This window comes from Sinocyclocheilus grahami, unplaced genomic scaffold (genome assembly GCF_001515645.1).
Source record: "Sinocyclocheilus grahami isolate Dianchi unplaced genomic scaffold, SAMN03320097.WGS_v1.1 scaffold128.1, whole genome shotgun sequence".
Lineage (NCBI taxonomy): Eukaryota > Metazoa > Chordata > Actinopteri > Cypriniformes > Cyprinidae > Sinocyclocheilus > Sinocyclocheilus grahami.
In genome coordinates this window covers 136,569-156,062 of record NW_015505307.1, presented here as the reverse complement: position 1 = coordinate 156,062, position 19,494 = coordinate 136,569, and the positions used below count along the sequence as shown (strand labels likewise).

The window sequence follows — 19,494 nt, the reverse complement described above, 5'->3', positions numbered from 1 at the left end:
ATTCCATTATGCTTTGCTCGTGAACAGATTCTAGGGAAGAATGACTGTCGTGCAAATTTATGAAATTTAACTGGACAGATATTGGTGAATATCACTGTTGATCCGGAATCAGATGATTGGAAAAAGACTAAAGACAGTTATTCGGAGGAAAAAAAACTTCTTAGATCAGCAGAAAAAGCCAACAGCTACTAAAACCAGTCGGCTGCTTAAAGAAACACTCCACTATTTTTGAAAATAGGCTAAATTTCCAACTCCCTTTGAGTTAAACAGTTGAGTTTTACCGTTTTCGAATCCATTCAGCCGATCTCCGGGTCTGACGGTAGCACTTTTAGCTGTAGCTTAGCATAGATCATTGAATCTGACTAGACCGTTAGCATCTCGCTCAAAAATAACCAAAGAGTTTCTAAATTTTTCCTAGCCATATCGTCCTAGAAAATCGCAAGTTTTCATTTTCCGTCGGTCTTAGTACACGATGTAACTACAGAAGAGTCAAGTTTTAAATAGGAAAAATTTAGAAACTCTTTGGTTATTTTTGAGCGAGATGCTAACGGTCTAATCAGATTCAATGATCTATGCTAAGCTACAGCTAAAAGTGCTACCGTCAGACCCGGAGATCGGCTGAATGGATTCGAAAACGGTAAAACTCAACTGTTTAACTCTAGGGGAGTTTGAAAATAAGCCTATTTTCAAAAATAGTGGAGTGTTCCTTTAAGAACAAATACCAAAAATGTATGTTACTTCAGCAACTTTACTTAAAATAAAAATAAATTAATTCATAATAAAAAATATATTTAATAGGCTACATAAAATAGCTTTGTAGTCGGTTGTGGTTCATAAAAATAGCTGTAATACTGCACCAAAATGTGTAATAATGTGTTGGGCCTGTAAGACCCTTTGAGAGGTTGATGACAGGAACATTAGACTGTCCCGAGCGGCTGCTGAGATTGTTTGATTGTGTCCCGGATTAACTTTGCACTCTTGGATTTATTGTCTGATCTATGGGAAATGGATGACTCAATTTAGGTGTACTGAACAAAGTCAAGGTCCTTGGAAAATGAACTCTAGCATATTGATTCTGGGCCAGAAATGAATCCTGGGATAGCGAATCCTTGAGGGCTGTATGAGGTCGACTCTACGTTGAGTGATGGATTGTGGGACCTGTAGTACAGGTAGCTGGATTGTCGTTGGCATTTTCGAGCACTTAAAAGCTTTTCTTCTGCGGAGCACTGAGTTTTCTCATTCCTCTTATCCTGCCGAGGAGCTCGCGCACAAAGTCCTGGTGAAGAGAGAAAGGCAGAAAGAGAGTGAGGCAGATTGTATGTCGTAAAATTCTTCCATTCTCTTCTGCTCATTCACTGTCTGTGTGAGTGTAAAGCCTGTGGCTGTAGGTCAGCAACAATGCTGTAAGGACATTGATTTACAGACTATGTGGGTGGTTTTGACAGTGGCGAGCACTCATACTCAAACAAGAGCACATGTTAGTGTTTAAGGGTCTGTGATTAGATTAGAGAGGGTTGTAAATGTGTGTGTGTGTGTGTGTGTGTGTGTTTGTTTTTCATTTAACACAAGATAATGATGGATACACTGAGTGTGTTTGTATGCGTGCACTTAGATGTCTAAAGATGAAAATGACACTTGTTTTTTTTATTTAAAAAAATCATTATCATTTTTAAAAAAATAAATGAATGTTTATTTTATTTTTAGATAATTGTATTATTAAAATTGTATTAAATTGATCAAAAGTGACAGTAAAGACATTTATATTATATTTATTCATATTATATAATTAAATACTGATACATTGTTTTCAACATTGATTATTAGAAATGCATATCAGCATATTAGAATGATTCCTGTGACACTGAAGACTGGAGTAATGATGCTGAAAATTCAGCTTTGATTCACAGGAATCAATTACATTTTAAAATATATCCAAATATAAAACAGGTATTTTAAATTTTAATAATATTTAAAATTATTTCCATTTTTACTGTGTTTTTGATCAAATAAATACAGCCTCAGTGAACATAAGAGGCTTCTTTCAAAAATTCTTACAGCCCCCAAACTTTTGAACCATATAATAAAATTAAATAGTAGAAGAATTTTGTAAAAAAAAATAATATAATGGTATTAAATAAAAAATATTATAAATGTAAAATTAAATTAAAAATAAAAACAAAAGAAGTACTTCCAAATTTATATAATCAAGTAAAAGTGTGTTTAAATTGGAGCCAAGGCATCTATATGTGTGTGTGGGTCAGTGGGTTATTGTGTCTGCTGTAGCTCTTATGCATTATGATTTTCATAGTGTTGTATGAATTCTTTGAACACACGTTTTCAGGTCAGTGCACTTATATGAAATCCACTAGCATGTCCTGAAGCACTGCGTGTGTGTATGTGCATTTGTAGTCATCAAAATGCAACCTCATAAGTTACTGATATGAAGCACTCATGCGGTGAGTCATGCGAGCCACACACACTGCTTGTGAACAGCAACCAAAATTTGCCTAATTATATGTATTTATTTATATATTTGACTTCTGTTTTGTCGCAGATACATATAAGAAAATATAAGGCAGCGAAATGTGGCTATAAAGTTTTTTGCTTTGTGAGTGCATTCATGATGTCTTAAAAATATTCTTAAAATATTGTCTATGTATGCAGTTCACTAGTTTTGGAACAGAGCTGTGTGTCAGTGGCCTATATTTTAAGTTATGACTTACGTCAGTGGGCTTGTAGCAGTCTGACAGTGATTCCTGAGGGACAAAAACAGAGAGATATCAACCAACTGATACACACACCAAAAACTTGTGAAGCTTCAGTATTTACACACTTAAAATATACTAATACATACACAGTGTGAATTCTCAGCTAGGGAATTGCAATTGCGCAGTCCTTGTTTTCATGCTTTATGTGGCACTAAAGTTTCTTTTAAATATCTGTGATATTAAACTAGATGTTATTATTCAGCTAGATAGTTATAAACTTGCCGACTTTAACTTTAACTAATTACTCAGCAAGATTCTCTTCATTCCAACTTCAACTAAATTAAATACTTTCAGTCTTTAAAGAAATAGTTCACCCAATGAAAATTTGCTGTAAATGTACTTGCCCTCAGGCCATCCCAGGTATAAATGAGTGTGTTTCTTCAGCAAAATAGATTTGGAGAAATGTAGCATTACATCACTTGCTCATCAATGGATGCTCTACAGTGAATGGGTGCCGTCAGAATGAGCGTCCAAACAGCTGATAAAAACATCACAGTAATCCACAAGTAATCCAGATGACTCCAGTCCATAAATTAAATCTTGTTAACTTCAAACCATTGCTTTTGGCTAAAATACAAGTCATCTATCCGTAATATTGCTTTCTCCAGTGAAAAAGTAATCTCATCTGAATCAGGAGAGAAATATGCACAGATCAAGTACCGTTTATAAGTGAAAACAGTCCAAAATATTTTCTAAGCAAATATGACAGTGAATTTTGATGTGAGAGGACAACAGGGGATGCACTTTTACATTGAGGGAAGTGCTATTATGGATTATGGACTCGTATTTTGGACAGAAGAAATGGTTTAACATTTGAACGGCTTAATGATGGATATGTTTATTACAAGCACACAGCTTCACAAGATTTAACTGATGGACTGGAGTGGTGTGGATTACTTGTGGATTATTGTGATGTTTTTATCAGCTGTTTGGACTCTCATTCTGACGGCACCCATTCACTGCAGAGGATCCATTGGTGAGCAAGTGATGTAATGCTACATTTCTCCAACTCTGTTCCCATGAAGAAACAAACTCGTCGACCTGAGTGTGATGACATTTTTTCAGCATATTTTCATTTTTGGGTGAACTAATAAATAGAGGCATTGTCTTACAAACACACGCTCACACAGGACTTTACCTGTAGTTTTATGGCTCTCTCGTCTTCACTGTTCACCTCCAGGAGATTATCAATGTCTATCTCCACCTCTGGCATTTCCTCTTCCTGTAGAAGCAGAGATCAGGCAACATTAGTGGAAGTGAACACATCACACAGTGTGAAATCACAAATTGGATTTCTTGTGTGCCTATTTTTATAATGAATTTTGCAGAAACATCTGAAACCACCAAAAATGAAAAAGAAACCTCCAAGCAATTAATTTCCCCTCTGGGTCCTGTTCTTCATTAGAAAATCAATTCTAGCAGATTGGATGGATTTGGTCTAGATAAAATCAGCAGCCAAGGAATTCTGAATTATATGTTCATCAGGGACATTTAGGAAGCTGTCTAGAGAACATCAGGAAACAGTCTGAAGGGTACCTAACCAGAACACCAGAACGTGCCAGTCTGATGACAGACAGAGCCACACAGACAGGATGAGATGAGCTCTATAAATACACTCACCTCTTTAAAGGTGAGAGAAGGAGAGGGAAGTATTTTCCATGTAGCAATCGCTTTGGCTTGTTTGGCGAATGAGAGAGGTGGAATAATACACATCATCCATAATCATTATGAAACAACATTTGTCATTTCTGTCTGTGTGAGTGCCAGGGATTGTGAGTTTTTCAGCGAATTCTGATCCAAGGACAAATCTAGGATTCGCTGTCCAGATTTACCCCACATTGTGTCTGATTTTTAAGTGTTTCCATACACTTTAGTACAATGGCACTGATTTTTAAAAAAGTAAATAAATATACATATAACTTTTTTAATCACAAAAAGGATTACACCAATGCATTTCAATATTTTAGCATTTTTAACATTTTTCAATACTAAGCATTTATTTTTAAAATTATGAACCGCTGGGTCAAAACAACCCAATTTGCTGGGTTTGTCCATATTTTACCCAGCACTGGGTTATATTTAACCCAGCATTTTTTTTAGAGTGTAACTGTCCTAAAAGTGAACGTCATCCATCTAAACAACTGTGCAACCCATGACAGCTTCTCATGGTCCACGGTTAACAGTTCAGCTGAAAAAAAGCAGCAAGCTTTCTAGTTCTGCCCCCCAGATCTACCAGTTATCAATCTCTGTCTCAAGCTGCACTGATGTTGTGTTTACAAGCAACTCAAACGAGCATCAGTTTAATAAACACTGCATGCTTCCTTTCAGAGAGAATACAGAAAGGAGAATGAAAGAAAAGGAGAGATTTAACAAGAAGCAGGTCAGAATGATCTGCAGAGTTAAGAAGGATGAGTCTATCTGTGTGTGTGTGGGTTAAGAAAGCATGGGTGGTTAAGAAGAAAATTCACACTATGGTTCATACGGTGAGGGAAAACTGACAATGATGGATCTAGAACTGTTTGTATACCTTTAAAAGAGTAATTTCATAAAAAATATGAGTCATTTCACATGAGTTTCCTCATGCCTCAAAATTCTCATCAACTTCTGCATAGACCATCTGAGCTGTGTGATCCAGACAGAGGTGGATATTGTGAATTCATGTAAATCTGTTCAGAATGATTCTGACACACTTTTTCACTTAAGACAAACACAAATGGATACACATCAATGTATATTAACACTGTAAATCTGCAAAAGTAGACACACTCACATATGCACTTTCAGTGAAGACTTTGACAAATCAGCCTTTTAGTACACCAGCATGGTTTCTTTAACCTTGTTAGAGCTGTTTGTTAAAATAATGATCCAATCAGTCGCCTGCATGTTGTCAGATTGGCTCATACATCATTTACACATTCATCTATAGAAGAACTAATATTTTAGATATTTTAATATTTTTTGTCTGTGTGTGTTTCCCTTTCAAAGAGAGAACCTCTTTGAAAGGGAAAATAGCAAAGAAGACAATACCAGCCACAAAGACTCAAGCAGATAAAGCTGAACCATCAGCAGATCAGTCAAGCCAACCGCCAAAACATGACCAATTATTTACAGACTGATCCAACATCAGTCAAGATAAGCTGACACAGAGGCCATCAGCATTCTTGAACAATCATTTCATTAGTTACATTCACACTGATGCAGATCACCAAGTCTGTAAGAAACCACCTAGCAACCACCCAGAACAACTTAGCAACCACATTAGCAACACCTCAGCATTGCTGTGGCTAGTTTTGCACATACAAGCACTACTGATATTTTCTTCCAAATTAATTGATTAATTAATAATTTATTAAAAACTATTTTATAGGGAAGGAACATTATATATAGTTTTATTAATATATGACAATATAATAATAAGTAACATTTCATTAATATAGATTATAAAATAATTTTTCAATATATATTTTATATCATTTTTATTCATTTATTAATATATGTTGAATTAATATTTATATATATTTGTATAAATAAATATTCATTTTGTGTGTGTTGAATTATTTATTGAAATACACATTTGTTTATTATATCTATATAATATTTTTTTATAAATATATGTATACTGTCACAATTCACTCGGGGAGCAAGGAACGAGGAAACGAGGAGTAATAACACAGTCTTTAATAAACCACAGGAAAACCGAGAACAAGGAGGACATTCAACAAGTAGACCCGACAAACACTAACTGAATGGACTGGGGCTTTTAAACACATGATAACGAGGGACTAAGGAGACACACCTGGAATCAAATTAGCAAATCAACATGAGGGAGCAAAACCCACACAGAATAGTCCATAATCCTGACATAACGCCCCCTCCCGGAACGCGTCCTCTCACCGTAGCAACAACAGAGGGAGGCGTGGGTGGGAACTTGGGAGGAGGTTCCGGAGGAGGCAGGCAGACAGAGACCAGGGGGGGCGACGAAGGAGGGAGGAGCCAGGGAGGAGACAGGAGGGGCCACAGCAGGACCCAGGTCACAGCCATGATGTCGACCCATGTTGGAGCCAATGGAGGGAGGAGCCATGGAGGAGAAATGGCCGCCGACTTCAGGGGGCCGACCAACGGCGGCGGAGCAGGTGGTGGAGGAGCCCGAGGCAGAGAGTCGATGAGCCAGGGCGATGGGGAGGATCCGGAGGTCCTAGGCGGAGCAGATGGCGCCGGCGACCGACGCGGAGATGTGGATCCGGGAGGCTGCAGTGGAGCCGGAGCGACAGAGGACTGAGGTGAAGGAGCCGGAGGGACGAGGCGAAGCCAGAGGAGTGGAGTCCCGAGGCGCAGGATGGTCGATGCCAGACCAAGGCGGAGCTGGAGGGACGAGGGAGCCTGGCGGAGCTTGTGGACTGCTGGGCCACGATGGAGAGGAGGGAGCTAGGAGCCATGGTGGAGCCGACGGGTCAACGGGCCGAGGCGGAGTCCAGGCCCCGGAGGCTGGAGGTGGAGTCAAGGGAGACTCCAGCCACGGCGACCCTGGAGGATAGCAGTCCTGCGGGGCTTGCACCGCAATGATGGTGGGCTGAGGGCGAGCAGAGGGGCTGTGTCGTCCGGATAGGTGGTGAGATGGGCCACAGCCAGAAACAGTCTGGGATGACCCTCGAGCGAATTCTCCCCCTGCTCCAGCAGCAGGAGGATGAATTTGGGTGAAGGAGGGGATCCATAGGGCACACAACAGAAACAAAAAACTGAGTAAAAAGAGAGGTAACTGTATGGGTCGGGTCTTCTGTCACAATTCACTCGGGGAGCAAGGAATGAGGAAACGAGGAGTACTTGAATAACACAGTCTTTAATAATCCACAGGAAAACCGAGAACAAGGAAGACATTCAACAAGTAGGCCCGACAAACACTAACTGAATGGACTGGGGCTTTTAAATACAGGATAACGAGGGACTAAGGAGACACACCTGGAATCAAATTAGCAAATCAACATGAGGGAAGAAACTGGGTCACAGGGAGCAAAACATACACAGAATAGTCCATAATCCTGACATATACATTGAATTATTTAGTTAATTATTTATTATATAATTATTATTTGTTAATATAAATTATACAGCATACACACAGCATACATTAATAAGGAGGATGAATTTGGGTGAAGGAGGGGATCCATAGGGCACACAACAGAAACAAAAAACTGAGTAAAAAGAGAGGTAACTGTATGGGTCGGGTCTTCTGTCACAATTCACTCGGGGAGCAAGGAATGAGGAAACGAGGAGTACTTGAATAACACAGTCTTTAATAATCCACAGGAAAACCGAGAACAAGGAAGACATTCAACAAGTAGACCCGACAAACACTAACTGAATGGACTGGGGCTTTTAAATACAGGATAACGAGGGACTAAGGAGACACACCTGGAATCAAATTAGCAAATCAACATGAGGGAAGAAACTGCATACATTAATAAAAAAATCATTATTATTATTATTATAGTATGAATAATTATTTATTGAAATACTATGAGAGAGACTGAATATACAGTATATACTTTATAATATTTAATCTACTACTTCATATTTAATTAAATATTAATTTAATTTATTAAACATTTATTTATTACTTATTAAAAATTGTTATTTATCATTTTGCTATTGCAGCGGTTTTATAAAGGCTTCTTGTCATTCTTTTAATTGCTTCATTTGAACAATCATTAATGCCCACTATAGCATCCTAAATAATTTTTATCAATTTTAGCAAATAATTTTTCATTCCCGCTGTTTGCATTTAATGTCTGTCTGTTGTGAATGAAAAGCCCTGCAGGTGGATTGTGGGTAGTGAATGTGTGTGCTGTCAGGCCAGAGAGTTGAATGAGCTCTTCCAGTCTGCACTTGACCTGTTTGTCGACTGGTGTCTCATCTGCAAACACAGAGCAGAGGGAAGCTGTCTCTCTCTCTCTCTCTCTCTCTCTCTCTCTCTCTCTCGCAGCAGACAGGTCAGATCACTGAGGATTTGTATCAGAATAGCAAACAGGCATTGGTGTGATAAAGGTCTTGCAAGAGGGAAGCTGTCTCTCTCTCTCTCTCTCTCTCTCTCTCTCTCTCTCTCTCTCTCTCTCTCTCGCAGCAGACAGGTCAGATCACTGAGGATTTGTATCAGAATAGCAAACAGGCATTGGTGTGATAAAGGTCTTGCAGGAGAGTGCAAAATGTACACAGAAATGCCGACAGCTATGCTAAGAATTCACACACACGCTCCCACACACATAACACGATTTGAATCCCAACATAAACAAGCAGATTGTACTGTACCGTGCACATATGTGCTCATGAAATACTATACGCATGCATATTCTGCGTGTCACGGATGATTTATGATCAGGGTCATTTTGTTGGCAGAATCAAAATGATAAATTTGGTCTCTATAAGGCAGGGGTGACATGAACCCATTTTTTGAGGGGCATCAGATGTATTTGTGGCTTTAGTGCCTGTGGCAAGATAAGACAAAAAAATAAAAAAAAATACATGGCATAAGCCATTATACAAATAAAATATGTTAGTCAAAAAGTAAAGGGGCACGGGTTCAAATTTCAACCTAATATATAGTTTTAATAAACCAAATAAAATTTATTTTTTTTAAAGAAGTCTCTTATGCTCACCAAGGCTGCATTTATTTGATTTAAAGTACAGTAAAAACAGTAATATTATGAAAGATTGTTCAAATTTAAGAACAGTTTTCTATTTAAATATTTTTTTTAATGTAATTTATTCCTGTGATGCAAAGCTGATTTTTTTCAGAAAAAACATTCTATAAATCATTCTAATATGCTGATTTACTGCTCAATAATCATTTCTTATTATTATTGAAAACAGTTGTGCTGCTTCATATTCAATTCAGCACCAATAATAATTAATAATAACTGACCAAATCAGCTATTAGACTGATTTCTGAAGGATCATGTGACTCTGAAGACTGGAGTAATTTTTCAGTAATTGTGCTTCTTAAATGATCAACGATAATAATCTTTTCAAATTTGCAAAAATGAAATTTCAAAATGAAATTGGTTCAAAAAGCCATGACACTTCTGCTACAAGGTCAAACAGAAATAAAAAAGGAGATTTTTTTTAAATCAGAGATTAAAAGCCTCTAATACAAAACATGCTTCATCAATACAAACAGTCAAAGTGGAATGAAAAGCAACGCCCGTGATATCAGACAGACCCTGAAGCACTCAACATCAAAGACGAGCCCCTTCCCCCCTCGCTGAAGAGGAAAACAGTGGAGAGGGGGGTTGTGGGTATCTTTTGCAGACAGGGGCATGTTAGCATAACCCCACTGGGCTGAATGTAGAGGACACATCTCACTGCTTATGCTGTTGCGTCAGAATGCAGGGTGTTTTGCAGCCATTTTCAGGAAACAATTTGTTTGCCATTTGTGACTCAGTACTACTAATTAATGGGATGCTGAATTTAGTCACTTTATTTGATGGATTACACTATTTAGTGCACAATGTAAAATATGTATTATTTTTTTCAAATAATACATTATTGTTCATTTATTTTATTAATTTATCAATTACATTTTAATGGGTTATATATGGGGGGGAAAAATCTAATTCTACAATATTATTATAATAATAAAATAAACGCGTCGATTTTTACAAAGCTCATCGGTCTGAAAAGCGAGGTGTGCTGTGATTGGCCAGCTATCCAGTGCGTTGTGATTGGCCGAATACCTCAAGCATGTGACGAAAATGTTACGCCCCTTACATACTGTGATGCCTTGTCCCAGCACGACGAAACAACACCAATAAAACCCATTATAGATGAGGCATTTGTTGCATCCAGTAGGGACATAATTACTGATTATAATGACTTATACTGTCTTTTTATGCGTTGCGTTGCATCGCGCTGCGTAAACATAAAACCATGTTTGCATTCGTGATCGGAGAAATGACAAACAACAAGCGCTACTCAAAACTCGCGTTTGAATTGTCAGTGGCACATTCTTTCAATATAAAAAACGTACTTACAGTCTGTGAGTCAGAACAGCCGGCATTGTAGTCTACTCTCCCAGGATCAGGAAACAGTCCTCCATAAAATGTGCTGCACACATCTGAATATTTGGGTTGAAGTGTTCTGGAACAGTGTTGTAAATACAACTTAACCACTGGTTTCTAGTCGTGTCCTCTTTTGGAAGGCCAAACAAAGTAGTTTCGCTTTCGCAACGAAACACAGCGTCTTCACAACATGGCGGCGGCGGTGGCAGCAACAGTAAAGTTACGCCTTCTTTCTTTGCATGAACATTTGGGTGGTGTTATGCAAATCTTCCCACACAGTGAGGTAGACATGTGGGGACGTGCTTAAACAAGGCGTTTTAGGGGGCGTGGACCAGTCTTAACTTTGATAAAGAATATCTCTTTGGTTTTGAGACTTTAGTCTTTGCAACTTTAGGGATCTTATCTATTCACGAACAGCTTGTAACACTCCAAAGAGAAAGGAAAACTTGAAATCGCATCATATGACCCCTTTAAAAATCAGCCATAAAAATGGAAAATGCATGTTTATTGACTGCAAATCGGAATATTTAGGATTAGTGTTTAGTACAGCAGTGTTACTTAATTAGCTTTCACATCCTATCACAGCACTATTCATCCATGATCACACAGCACGCATGGAAACTGCTGCACGCTGCCCAAAATAGACAGAATCCTCAGCAGAAAACAGCTTGGGCAGCAGTTTGTGACCATCATTGGTGTGAGGACTCCATCATTAGCTCGCACGTAACCACCTCACATGCACGTTTAATACGCTAAGAAACTAAAGATTTACTTGTTTTACTAAGACAAAGGACATCAGAGCTCTGGCACACATATACATGCAAATAGCAACAAGAAGCAGCCTACATTTATTCCTCGTAAGCCTTTTAAGCAGCTGAAAAAGCAGAGATCATGCTGTCGCATCATATGACCCCTTTAAAAATCAGCCATAAAAATGGAAAATGCATGTTTATTGACTGCAAATCGGAATATTTAGGATTAGTGTTTAGTACAGCAGTGTTACTTAATTAGCTTTCACATCCTATCACAGCACTATTCATCCATGATCACACAGCACGCATGGAAACTGCTGCACGCTGCCCAAAATAGACAGAATCCTCAGCAGAAAACAGCTTGGGCAGCAGTTTGTGACCATCATTGGTGTGAGGACTCCATCATTAGCTCGCACGTAACCACCTCACATGCACGTTCAATACGCTAAGAAACTAAAGATTTACTTGTTTTACTAAGACAAAGGACATCAGAGCTCTGGCACACATATACATGCAAATAGCAACAAGAAGCAGCCTACATTTATTCCTCCTAAGCCTTTTAAGCAGCTGAAAAAGCAGAGATCATGCTGTGAAAATGGACACACACACACACACACACACACACACACCTTAGTGTTTCTCAGAGGATTGTTAGTGTGTGCATGAGAGGACATGCTGTTTAACTCAAGGCAGAAATTGATTCAATTCCCAGTCCACTATCTCTGTATAGGCTACTTTTATATTAAATTGCCTGTTTTTCCTTTGTTTTATCGTCCGCTAAACAAATTCTATTCTAATTCGATTAAATTCGTCCATCCTCTGCCTTTCCATTACTTTCCACTCATCTTCTGTTCTAATTTCTGCTCTAATTCCTTTCCCCAATCCTCATCTCCCAGAAGTCACAGAAATTAACCTCTGAATATCCTGATAACGTTGCACCATATTTTTCTCGCTTTCGCTCTGTTGGATACACTTTCAGGATATATGACAAATTCATCTAATCCGCGCTGTGCTGTCACTCATTCTGATTGACTGATGTCAAAGCTCAGCTCTGTGATGTCAAGAGATGTTATAAAGCGAGCCAGTTTAAGCCCATCACAGGCTCAAATGATTAGCCAATGCATTCCATGCGCAGTAAATACTTAATATTTGTACTCAAGGGAACGATAGAGCAACCTTCAAATGGTTGCACAATTAAACCAAATTGTATCGTTCAGGTTTTCATTCTTATATTTTCTGTTTTCATTTTAATGTTCGTTAATATTTTACTCATTTTGTTGTGTGTTCTTGTCATTTTTATTAGTGTTTGTTTGTTTGTTTGTTTGTTTTTTGAACATCGATAGAGTTTTATTAACATTTTGAAATAGTTTTCATTTTTATATTTTCTGTTTTCATTTTGATTTTAGTTAAAGTTTTAGTACTTTTGTGTGTTCTTGTCATTTTTATTGGTATTTGCTTTTTAAGTGTCTATATTAATAAATGTCTATATTAATAACTTTTTTTTTCAGTTTTAATTTTAGTTATTTTAGTCATTTTAAACAATACAATGTCATGGGTTTTCCATTTTTTTTCCATTATAGTGTCATTTTAATTTACAGTATTTATAATGTACTTTTTATTAAAAGTATTATAAAACTGAGTCATAATAATCTAAATAGAATATGTATTTAAATTGTGAGTTTTAGTACTTTTGTGTGTTCTTGTCATTTTTATTGGTATTTGCTTTTTAAGTGTCTATATTAATAAATGTTTTTCAGTTTTAATTTTAGTTATTTTAGTCATTTTAAACAATACAATGTCATGGGTTTTCCATTTTTTTCCATTATAGTGTCATTTTAATTTACAGTATTTATAATGTAATTTTTATTAAAAGTATTATAAAACTGAGTCATAATATCTAAATAGAATATGTATTTAAATTGTCTAGAATTTTATTAAGAATTTAAGTCAGAGATGAAATAATAAGTAACTAACTCTTTTTTTTTTACTTGAAATAAACATTTAATGAAATAAATTCAATTAGTTTTATTTTAGCTTGTTGCAAAGGCAACTCATTTTTGCTTAGTTTAACTTGAAGTAGGCTACTAAAACTAAATCAACTAAAAACTCATCTGGGAATGCAACAATGCATACAACCAAGCCTGCATTTCTAGAAGCATTTGCACAGCTTTTGGAAAGCATATGCATTCATGTACTAGAGATTAAGTTTCGGGCCTCAGGGTTTAGTTAGAAAGAGTTAAATTCGGTCAAACTTCTCTAGAGACAGAAAACCTTCACTGTCAGCAAGTAATCCCACGCTGACCTACTCTTCATTAAGTAGATCTGCCTAAGTTCTCAACACCTTACCCTACCGGCCATACCCTCTTAAGACCCGAGAAAAGATTTTTAGGAAAAAAATTTTTTTCATGTCTTTACATTGTTTAGAGCATAAATAATAATAAAAAAAAGATATTTCATTCATAAGTTGCTATGCTATGTCCTCGATAGAGGACATCGGGACTCAATTAAAAAAAATAAAAAAGACATGAATGAACATGCATAGGCAAAAACAATAGATTTTTTAAATCACCAATACATTTTTAGTTTTCAGGATTTTTTTTTTTTTTTACCAAACTTTGTATAAAGATGATTCTCAACTATGCTATAACAGAATGATTTGATATACCATTTTTCTTTCTGCAAAATGTGTGTAAAACGGCCATAAATGGGTTTTCTCATTATATACAATGCATCTATAAGGTTTAGTTAGAAAGAGTTAAATTCGGTCAAACTTCTCTAGAGACAGAAAACCTTCACTGTCAGCAAGTAATCCCACGCTGACCTACTCTTCATTAAGTAGATCTGCCTAAGTTCTCAACACCTTACCCTACCGGCCATACCCTCTTAAGACCCGAGAAAAGATTTTTAGGAAAAAATTTGTTTTTTCATGTCTTTACATTGTTTAGAGCATAAATAATAATAAAAAAAAGATATTTCATTCATAAGTTGCTATGCTATGTCCTGTGGGGTTTCTCATTATATAATTTGATATACCATTTTTCTTTCTGCAAAATGTGTGTAAAACGGCCATAAATGGGTTTTCTCATTATATACAATGCATCTATAAACTAAATCTAATCTGCATATTAATGTGTTTTTGGGGCAACATGTAATGAAAAAAAAGTGTAATATTGAGAGTAATATTTGACAAGATTTTCATAATAATATATAATATTTAATAGAATATTGAAACATAATTTCTTTCCCTATTCATTTGTTATGTCTCCCAAAATGCTAATAAACATGCTTTTAGTCCCAGTGTCCTGATATGACATGTCCATGTATGAAATCAACATCTTGTTTCGTAACAGAAAGTCATATTTTGATTTGAAACCCCATAACATTTTCCTGAGATGTTGATTTATGACAGACAGTTTACAAATTAGACAGATTTAAATGATAATTACAAAATATTAGAGTGTCACTAAATTAATATCAGACATATTTGAAGACCAAGGTGAGGGAGTGGTGATGGTGAAACATCCAAACATTTAGTATCTCCGAAAAGCCCTGAATGTGCTCTGTACAGGACACCCAGACTTAAAACTGTGGCATGTATAGTCTCAGAGAAATACACCAAAATATAATGTCCTCATATGAGGTCACAGGGTCTCAGGAGGATACTGCACAATGGGGATGCTGTTAGTGAGCTGCACGCAAATCCCATCAGCAACTGTCTGTTTACATGCTAACCTGCTAAACACTTTCCCTTAACTCATTTAACAGTGTGAGAGACATATTTAAGTAATATCGAACAAACAAACATTCAACGTGTGAATATGAACAAGGTTTTGATCATTTTTGCTCAGCCAATGAAAAGAAATGCTAATGAGATTGCAAAATTTCAGCTGATGAACTGGATGCTTCAACTGTGATAATAATGAATGTTTCTTGAGCAGCAAATCAGCATATTAGAATGATTTCTGAAGGATCATGTGACACTGAAGACTGGAGTAATGATGCCGAAAATTCAGCTTTGCATCACAGGAATAAATTACAATTGAACATATATTACAACAGAAAACAGTTATTTTAAATTGTAATAATATTTCACAATATTACTGTTTTTACTGTATTTTTTTGATCAAATTAATGCAGCCTTGGTGAGTATAAGAGACTTCTTTGAAAAACATTAAAAAGTGCAGCCATATTCCAATTCAGAATCCTGTTGTTTACATGATTGTAACCTGCTGTTAATGGGCGCCCAGACATTGAGCTGTGAACGGTTATTGACTATGTGTGACTTCCTCCATTTCTATAGTAAATGTGACGGGTCATTAAAATACACCTCTTCATGAGCTCACATGTTTAATCTGATTGAGCTTGTAAACAGCATCCTATTTAATGTTTTGATTATCACCACAAATAAAAAGCATTTCATTTGCCACATATGCTATGTATTATATCAAAACAATATATTGTCATAACAGACAAATAACATAGCAGGAAAAAAGTGAATATAACTCACACAGATGCACACACCAATGCATAACATCCTGAGGATGCAACCGTGGAGACCAACAACATCCTCCTCTACACTCTTAAAAATAAAGGTGCTTCACGATGCCATAGAAGAACCTTTTTGTCTAAATGGTTCCATAAAGAACCTTTAACTTCTGAAGAACCTTTCTGTTTCACAAAAGCCAGTTTGTGGCGAAAGAAGGTGGTTCAGATTAGAAAAAGGTAAGAAAGAGATGGTTCTTTAAAGAACCTTTGACAGAATGGTTCTTTGTGGAACCAAAAATGGTTCTTCTGTGGCATCGCTTGAAGAACCTTTTGAAACACCTTTATTTTTAAGAGTGTAACATGCTCTATTTTCAACATATGATTGCCAGGGAGAAATCCTTTTTCCATCAGAAATCCGACTAATCACCCAGAAGATGCTGCTGGGATTGTGTGTAAAGTCCAGTGAGACCATGTTAAAGGTTAATTTACCATATGCTCATGTCTGCTTAGACTGAAGAAGAACAATATGGCATTCATTAACCTTACAATCACTACCCTAAAACATCCTATTCTCAGACTTAATGCATTTCATGAAATAAAACATATGTGACCCTGGAGCACAAAAGCAGTCTTAAGTCGCTGGGGTATATTTGTAGCAAAAGCCAAAAATACATTGTATGGGTCAAAATTATAAATTTTTATTTTATGCCAAAATCATTAGGACATTAAGTAAAGATCATGTTACATTAAGATATTTAGTAAATTTTCTACCGTAAATATATCAAAACGTACTTTTTAATTAGTAATATGCATTGCTAAGAACTTCATTTGGACAACTTTAAAGGCGATTTTCTCAATCAGATTCCAGATTTTCAAATAGGTGTATCTCTGCCAAATATGGTCCGAGATACTAACCATACATCAATGGAAAGCTTATTTATTCAGCTTTCAGATGATGTATACATCTCAATTTCAGGAAACTGACCCTTATGGTTTTGTGGTCCAGGGTCACATATACTAAACCTAATAAATACAGAAATGTACCTATTTATTAAAAAACAAAAATCACTACTATAATAAGCATTTGCAATTGTTTTTCTATCTGACATTATTCTTCCATATTGAGAAAAACACAATTTTTGTAACAAAATGGAAGATAGACAGGTTAATATCTTTGAACTAGTTAAACAGATCAATTATTTAATTATAATTGTTAAAATTGAATTATTACATAATAATTTTTATAAAGAATATGCATATTATAAATCTATACTGTTTCTAAAAGATAGATTCACACAATAGGTCCAAAATGTAAATTATTATCAAATACAGTAAAAAGTACTTGCCTGTACTATACAAGGCTTTGAGTACAATTCAAATGGAAATGAATAGAATTATATTATTCATTATAAAATATAAATTTGCTATTTAATAATAATTATTATTTATATTGTTTGATTCAATCAAAATATAATCAGAATTACAACCAAATATTTTCTTTTAGTTTTATATACAACAAAATATTTTTAGGAATATTCATTTGACAAAGTTTTAATAAAAAAAATACATCTATATAAAACAATATATCCTCAATAACCTAAAATAATGAAATAAAATGATATGATCAATAATTAGCTTAATTAAATCACAGAGCACTTTTATGGATTGCTGTTTTGGGTTCAGTCTTACACAGCCTTAATTTTTATAAAGACATTTTTATATTCATTTATTAAGAAAATATAGGCTATATTTATATTATACATATTTATGAAGAATAAGACAGGTTTGTTCCCTGTTTTGTTCCAGGACTCAGGAATTTGTGCTCATTTAAATATCAATTTCCTGATTTTTACTCAGACTTTGGAAAGCCCACAGAATCCTTTTAACCGGGTCAACATTATTCTGCCTCACAAGTCAAGCCGTTTCTCTCTTTCTTGTCTCTCTGGGGCCAACACAGCATCAGCAGAAAAAAGCAAGCTGCTGCAGAACAGAAACACTGAGAGATACAGATAGAGAAAGAACAAAAGAGACCAGCACACTGTACAGAGCAATAAGACAGCAGAATGATGTTTGGTCGTCTTCAAATGAGGACTGATGCCAAAGGATGCCACATTTATAGATGCCTATAGCTGTAGTGTCATGCATTACATCGCAGGCAAATGTAGGTCACACAAAGAAGACCACAATTCATCAACCTATAAACCCGAGGAAATGGTGTAGCTTTGAGGTTAAAAATCTGGGTTTGAGACCTTTAGAACCCCACATGAGCTGATGTATATACTACTGTATCACCATTATGCCCTTGGTCAAGACACTTAACCTCAAACTACTCCAAAAAGACAGTGAAAAATGAACTGCAAATAAAGCTGAAAACAACCGTTTATTTTGCCTGGCTGATAAGTGGCATGCTGGCAGATGTTATGCATCTATACTGTTGTTTCTAAAAGATAGCATTCATAAAAAAAACTCAAGTACAAAATACAAAATATAGTACTTGTCTGTACTGTATGATGCCTTGCATAAATGATAATTAAACGAAAACAATTATATTATTCATAATATCAATGAATGCATTTATAATAATAATAATATCATTTACAGTATGAATTTTGTTTTTACAACAAAATTATTTTATTTTACAAAAAAAATCTCAAATAAAAATATTAAAATTGTATCCACAATAAACAAAAATAACAAATAATTAAATAAAAAAATAATGATCAATAATTATCTAAATTGAAGTAGAGCTCTTTTATGGAGTTCCGGTTCGGGTCCAGTCTTACCTCGCAGTCGTAAAGTTCGCTCAGCTGTTCAATGATCCATTCCTCCAGTATCAGTCTCTTCCGCAGCTCTTTTCTGTCGTACTTCACCGTCACTTTGCCCTGCTTTTTCTGCACCGGGTCATCCCGCTGCATCGGTCCGGAACCGGCGCAGCCCACGCCGGGCTGAAATAACACCCTGTCCGCGGCCGGGGGCAGCTGCGCGGTGGTCTCGGCGCTGGCGGTGGACATTGCGGCGGTGATGGCGGTGGTGATGACGGTGGTGGTGTTTGAGGGGTGTATGCAGGGACACAGTTTCTCACACCTGCTATTTAAAGCGCAGCGCGAGCATTTAAAGGACGCCCGGCGCGTGGGAGGGGAATGTCAAGCCCGTTAACGCTGTGAGTGCCAGAACGCGCACAGTATTGGTGAAACGTGAAATCCGTCTGCGCTCATTGGACACGACAGAGATCCTGAACAAGCTGTGCCAGTACCATGGTACAGTATGAGATGATAATATCAAGACATTTTGACATTGTACCATGTACCATGGTAACCTATCTATCTATCTATCTATCTATCTATCTATCTATCTATCTGTCTGTCTGTCTGTCTGTCTGTCTGTTAGCTCTATCTATCTATCTATCTATCTATCTATCTATCTATCTATCTATCTATC

The 19,494-nt window shown here is 36.3% G+C and overlaps 1 protein-coding gene across 1 annotated transcript; it reads right to left on the bottom strand.

Annotated features, from left to right (window-relative positions):
* Positions 1-793: 793 nt before the first annotated feature.
* On the bottom strand, positions 794-19,171 carry LOC107590462 (protein phosphatase 1 regulatory subunit 14C-like). The gene is made up of 4 exons (XM_016279205.1): positions 18,840-19,171; positions 3,907-3,990; positions 2,724-2,756; positions 794-1,276 (listed from the first exon to the last, which is right to left on the bottom strand). Exons 1-4 carry the CDS (start codon positions 19,065-19,067, stop codon positions 1,202-1,204), a joined length of 420 nt encoding a protein of 139 aa, XP_016134691.1. The 5' UTR covers positions 19,068-19,171; the 3' UTR covers positions 794-1,201.
* Between the last annotated feature and the right edge of the window lie 323 nt (positions 19,172-19,494).

Bases quoted from the DNA above. Each gene is read 5' to 3' on its own strand.
- LOC107590462 (XM_016279205.1), bottom strand. From the start codon at position 19,067: ATGTCCACCGCCAGCGCCGAGACCACCGCGCAGCTGCCCCCGGCCGCG. The intron at 2,757-3,906 runs GTAAAGTCCTGT...TTTGTCCCTCAG, and splicing joins AGAGAGCCATAAAACTACAG to GAATCACTGTCAGACTGCTA. The intron at 1,277-2,723 runs GTAAGTCATAAC...TCTCTTCACCAG, and splicing joins ACTGCTACAAGCCCACTGAC to GACTTTGTGCGCGAGCTCCT.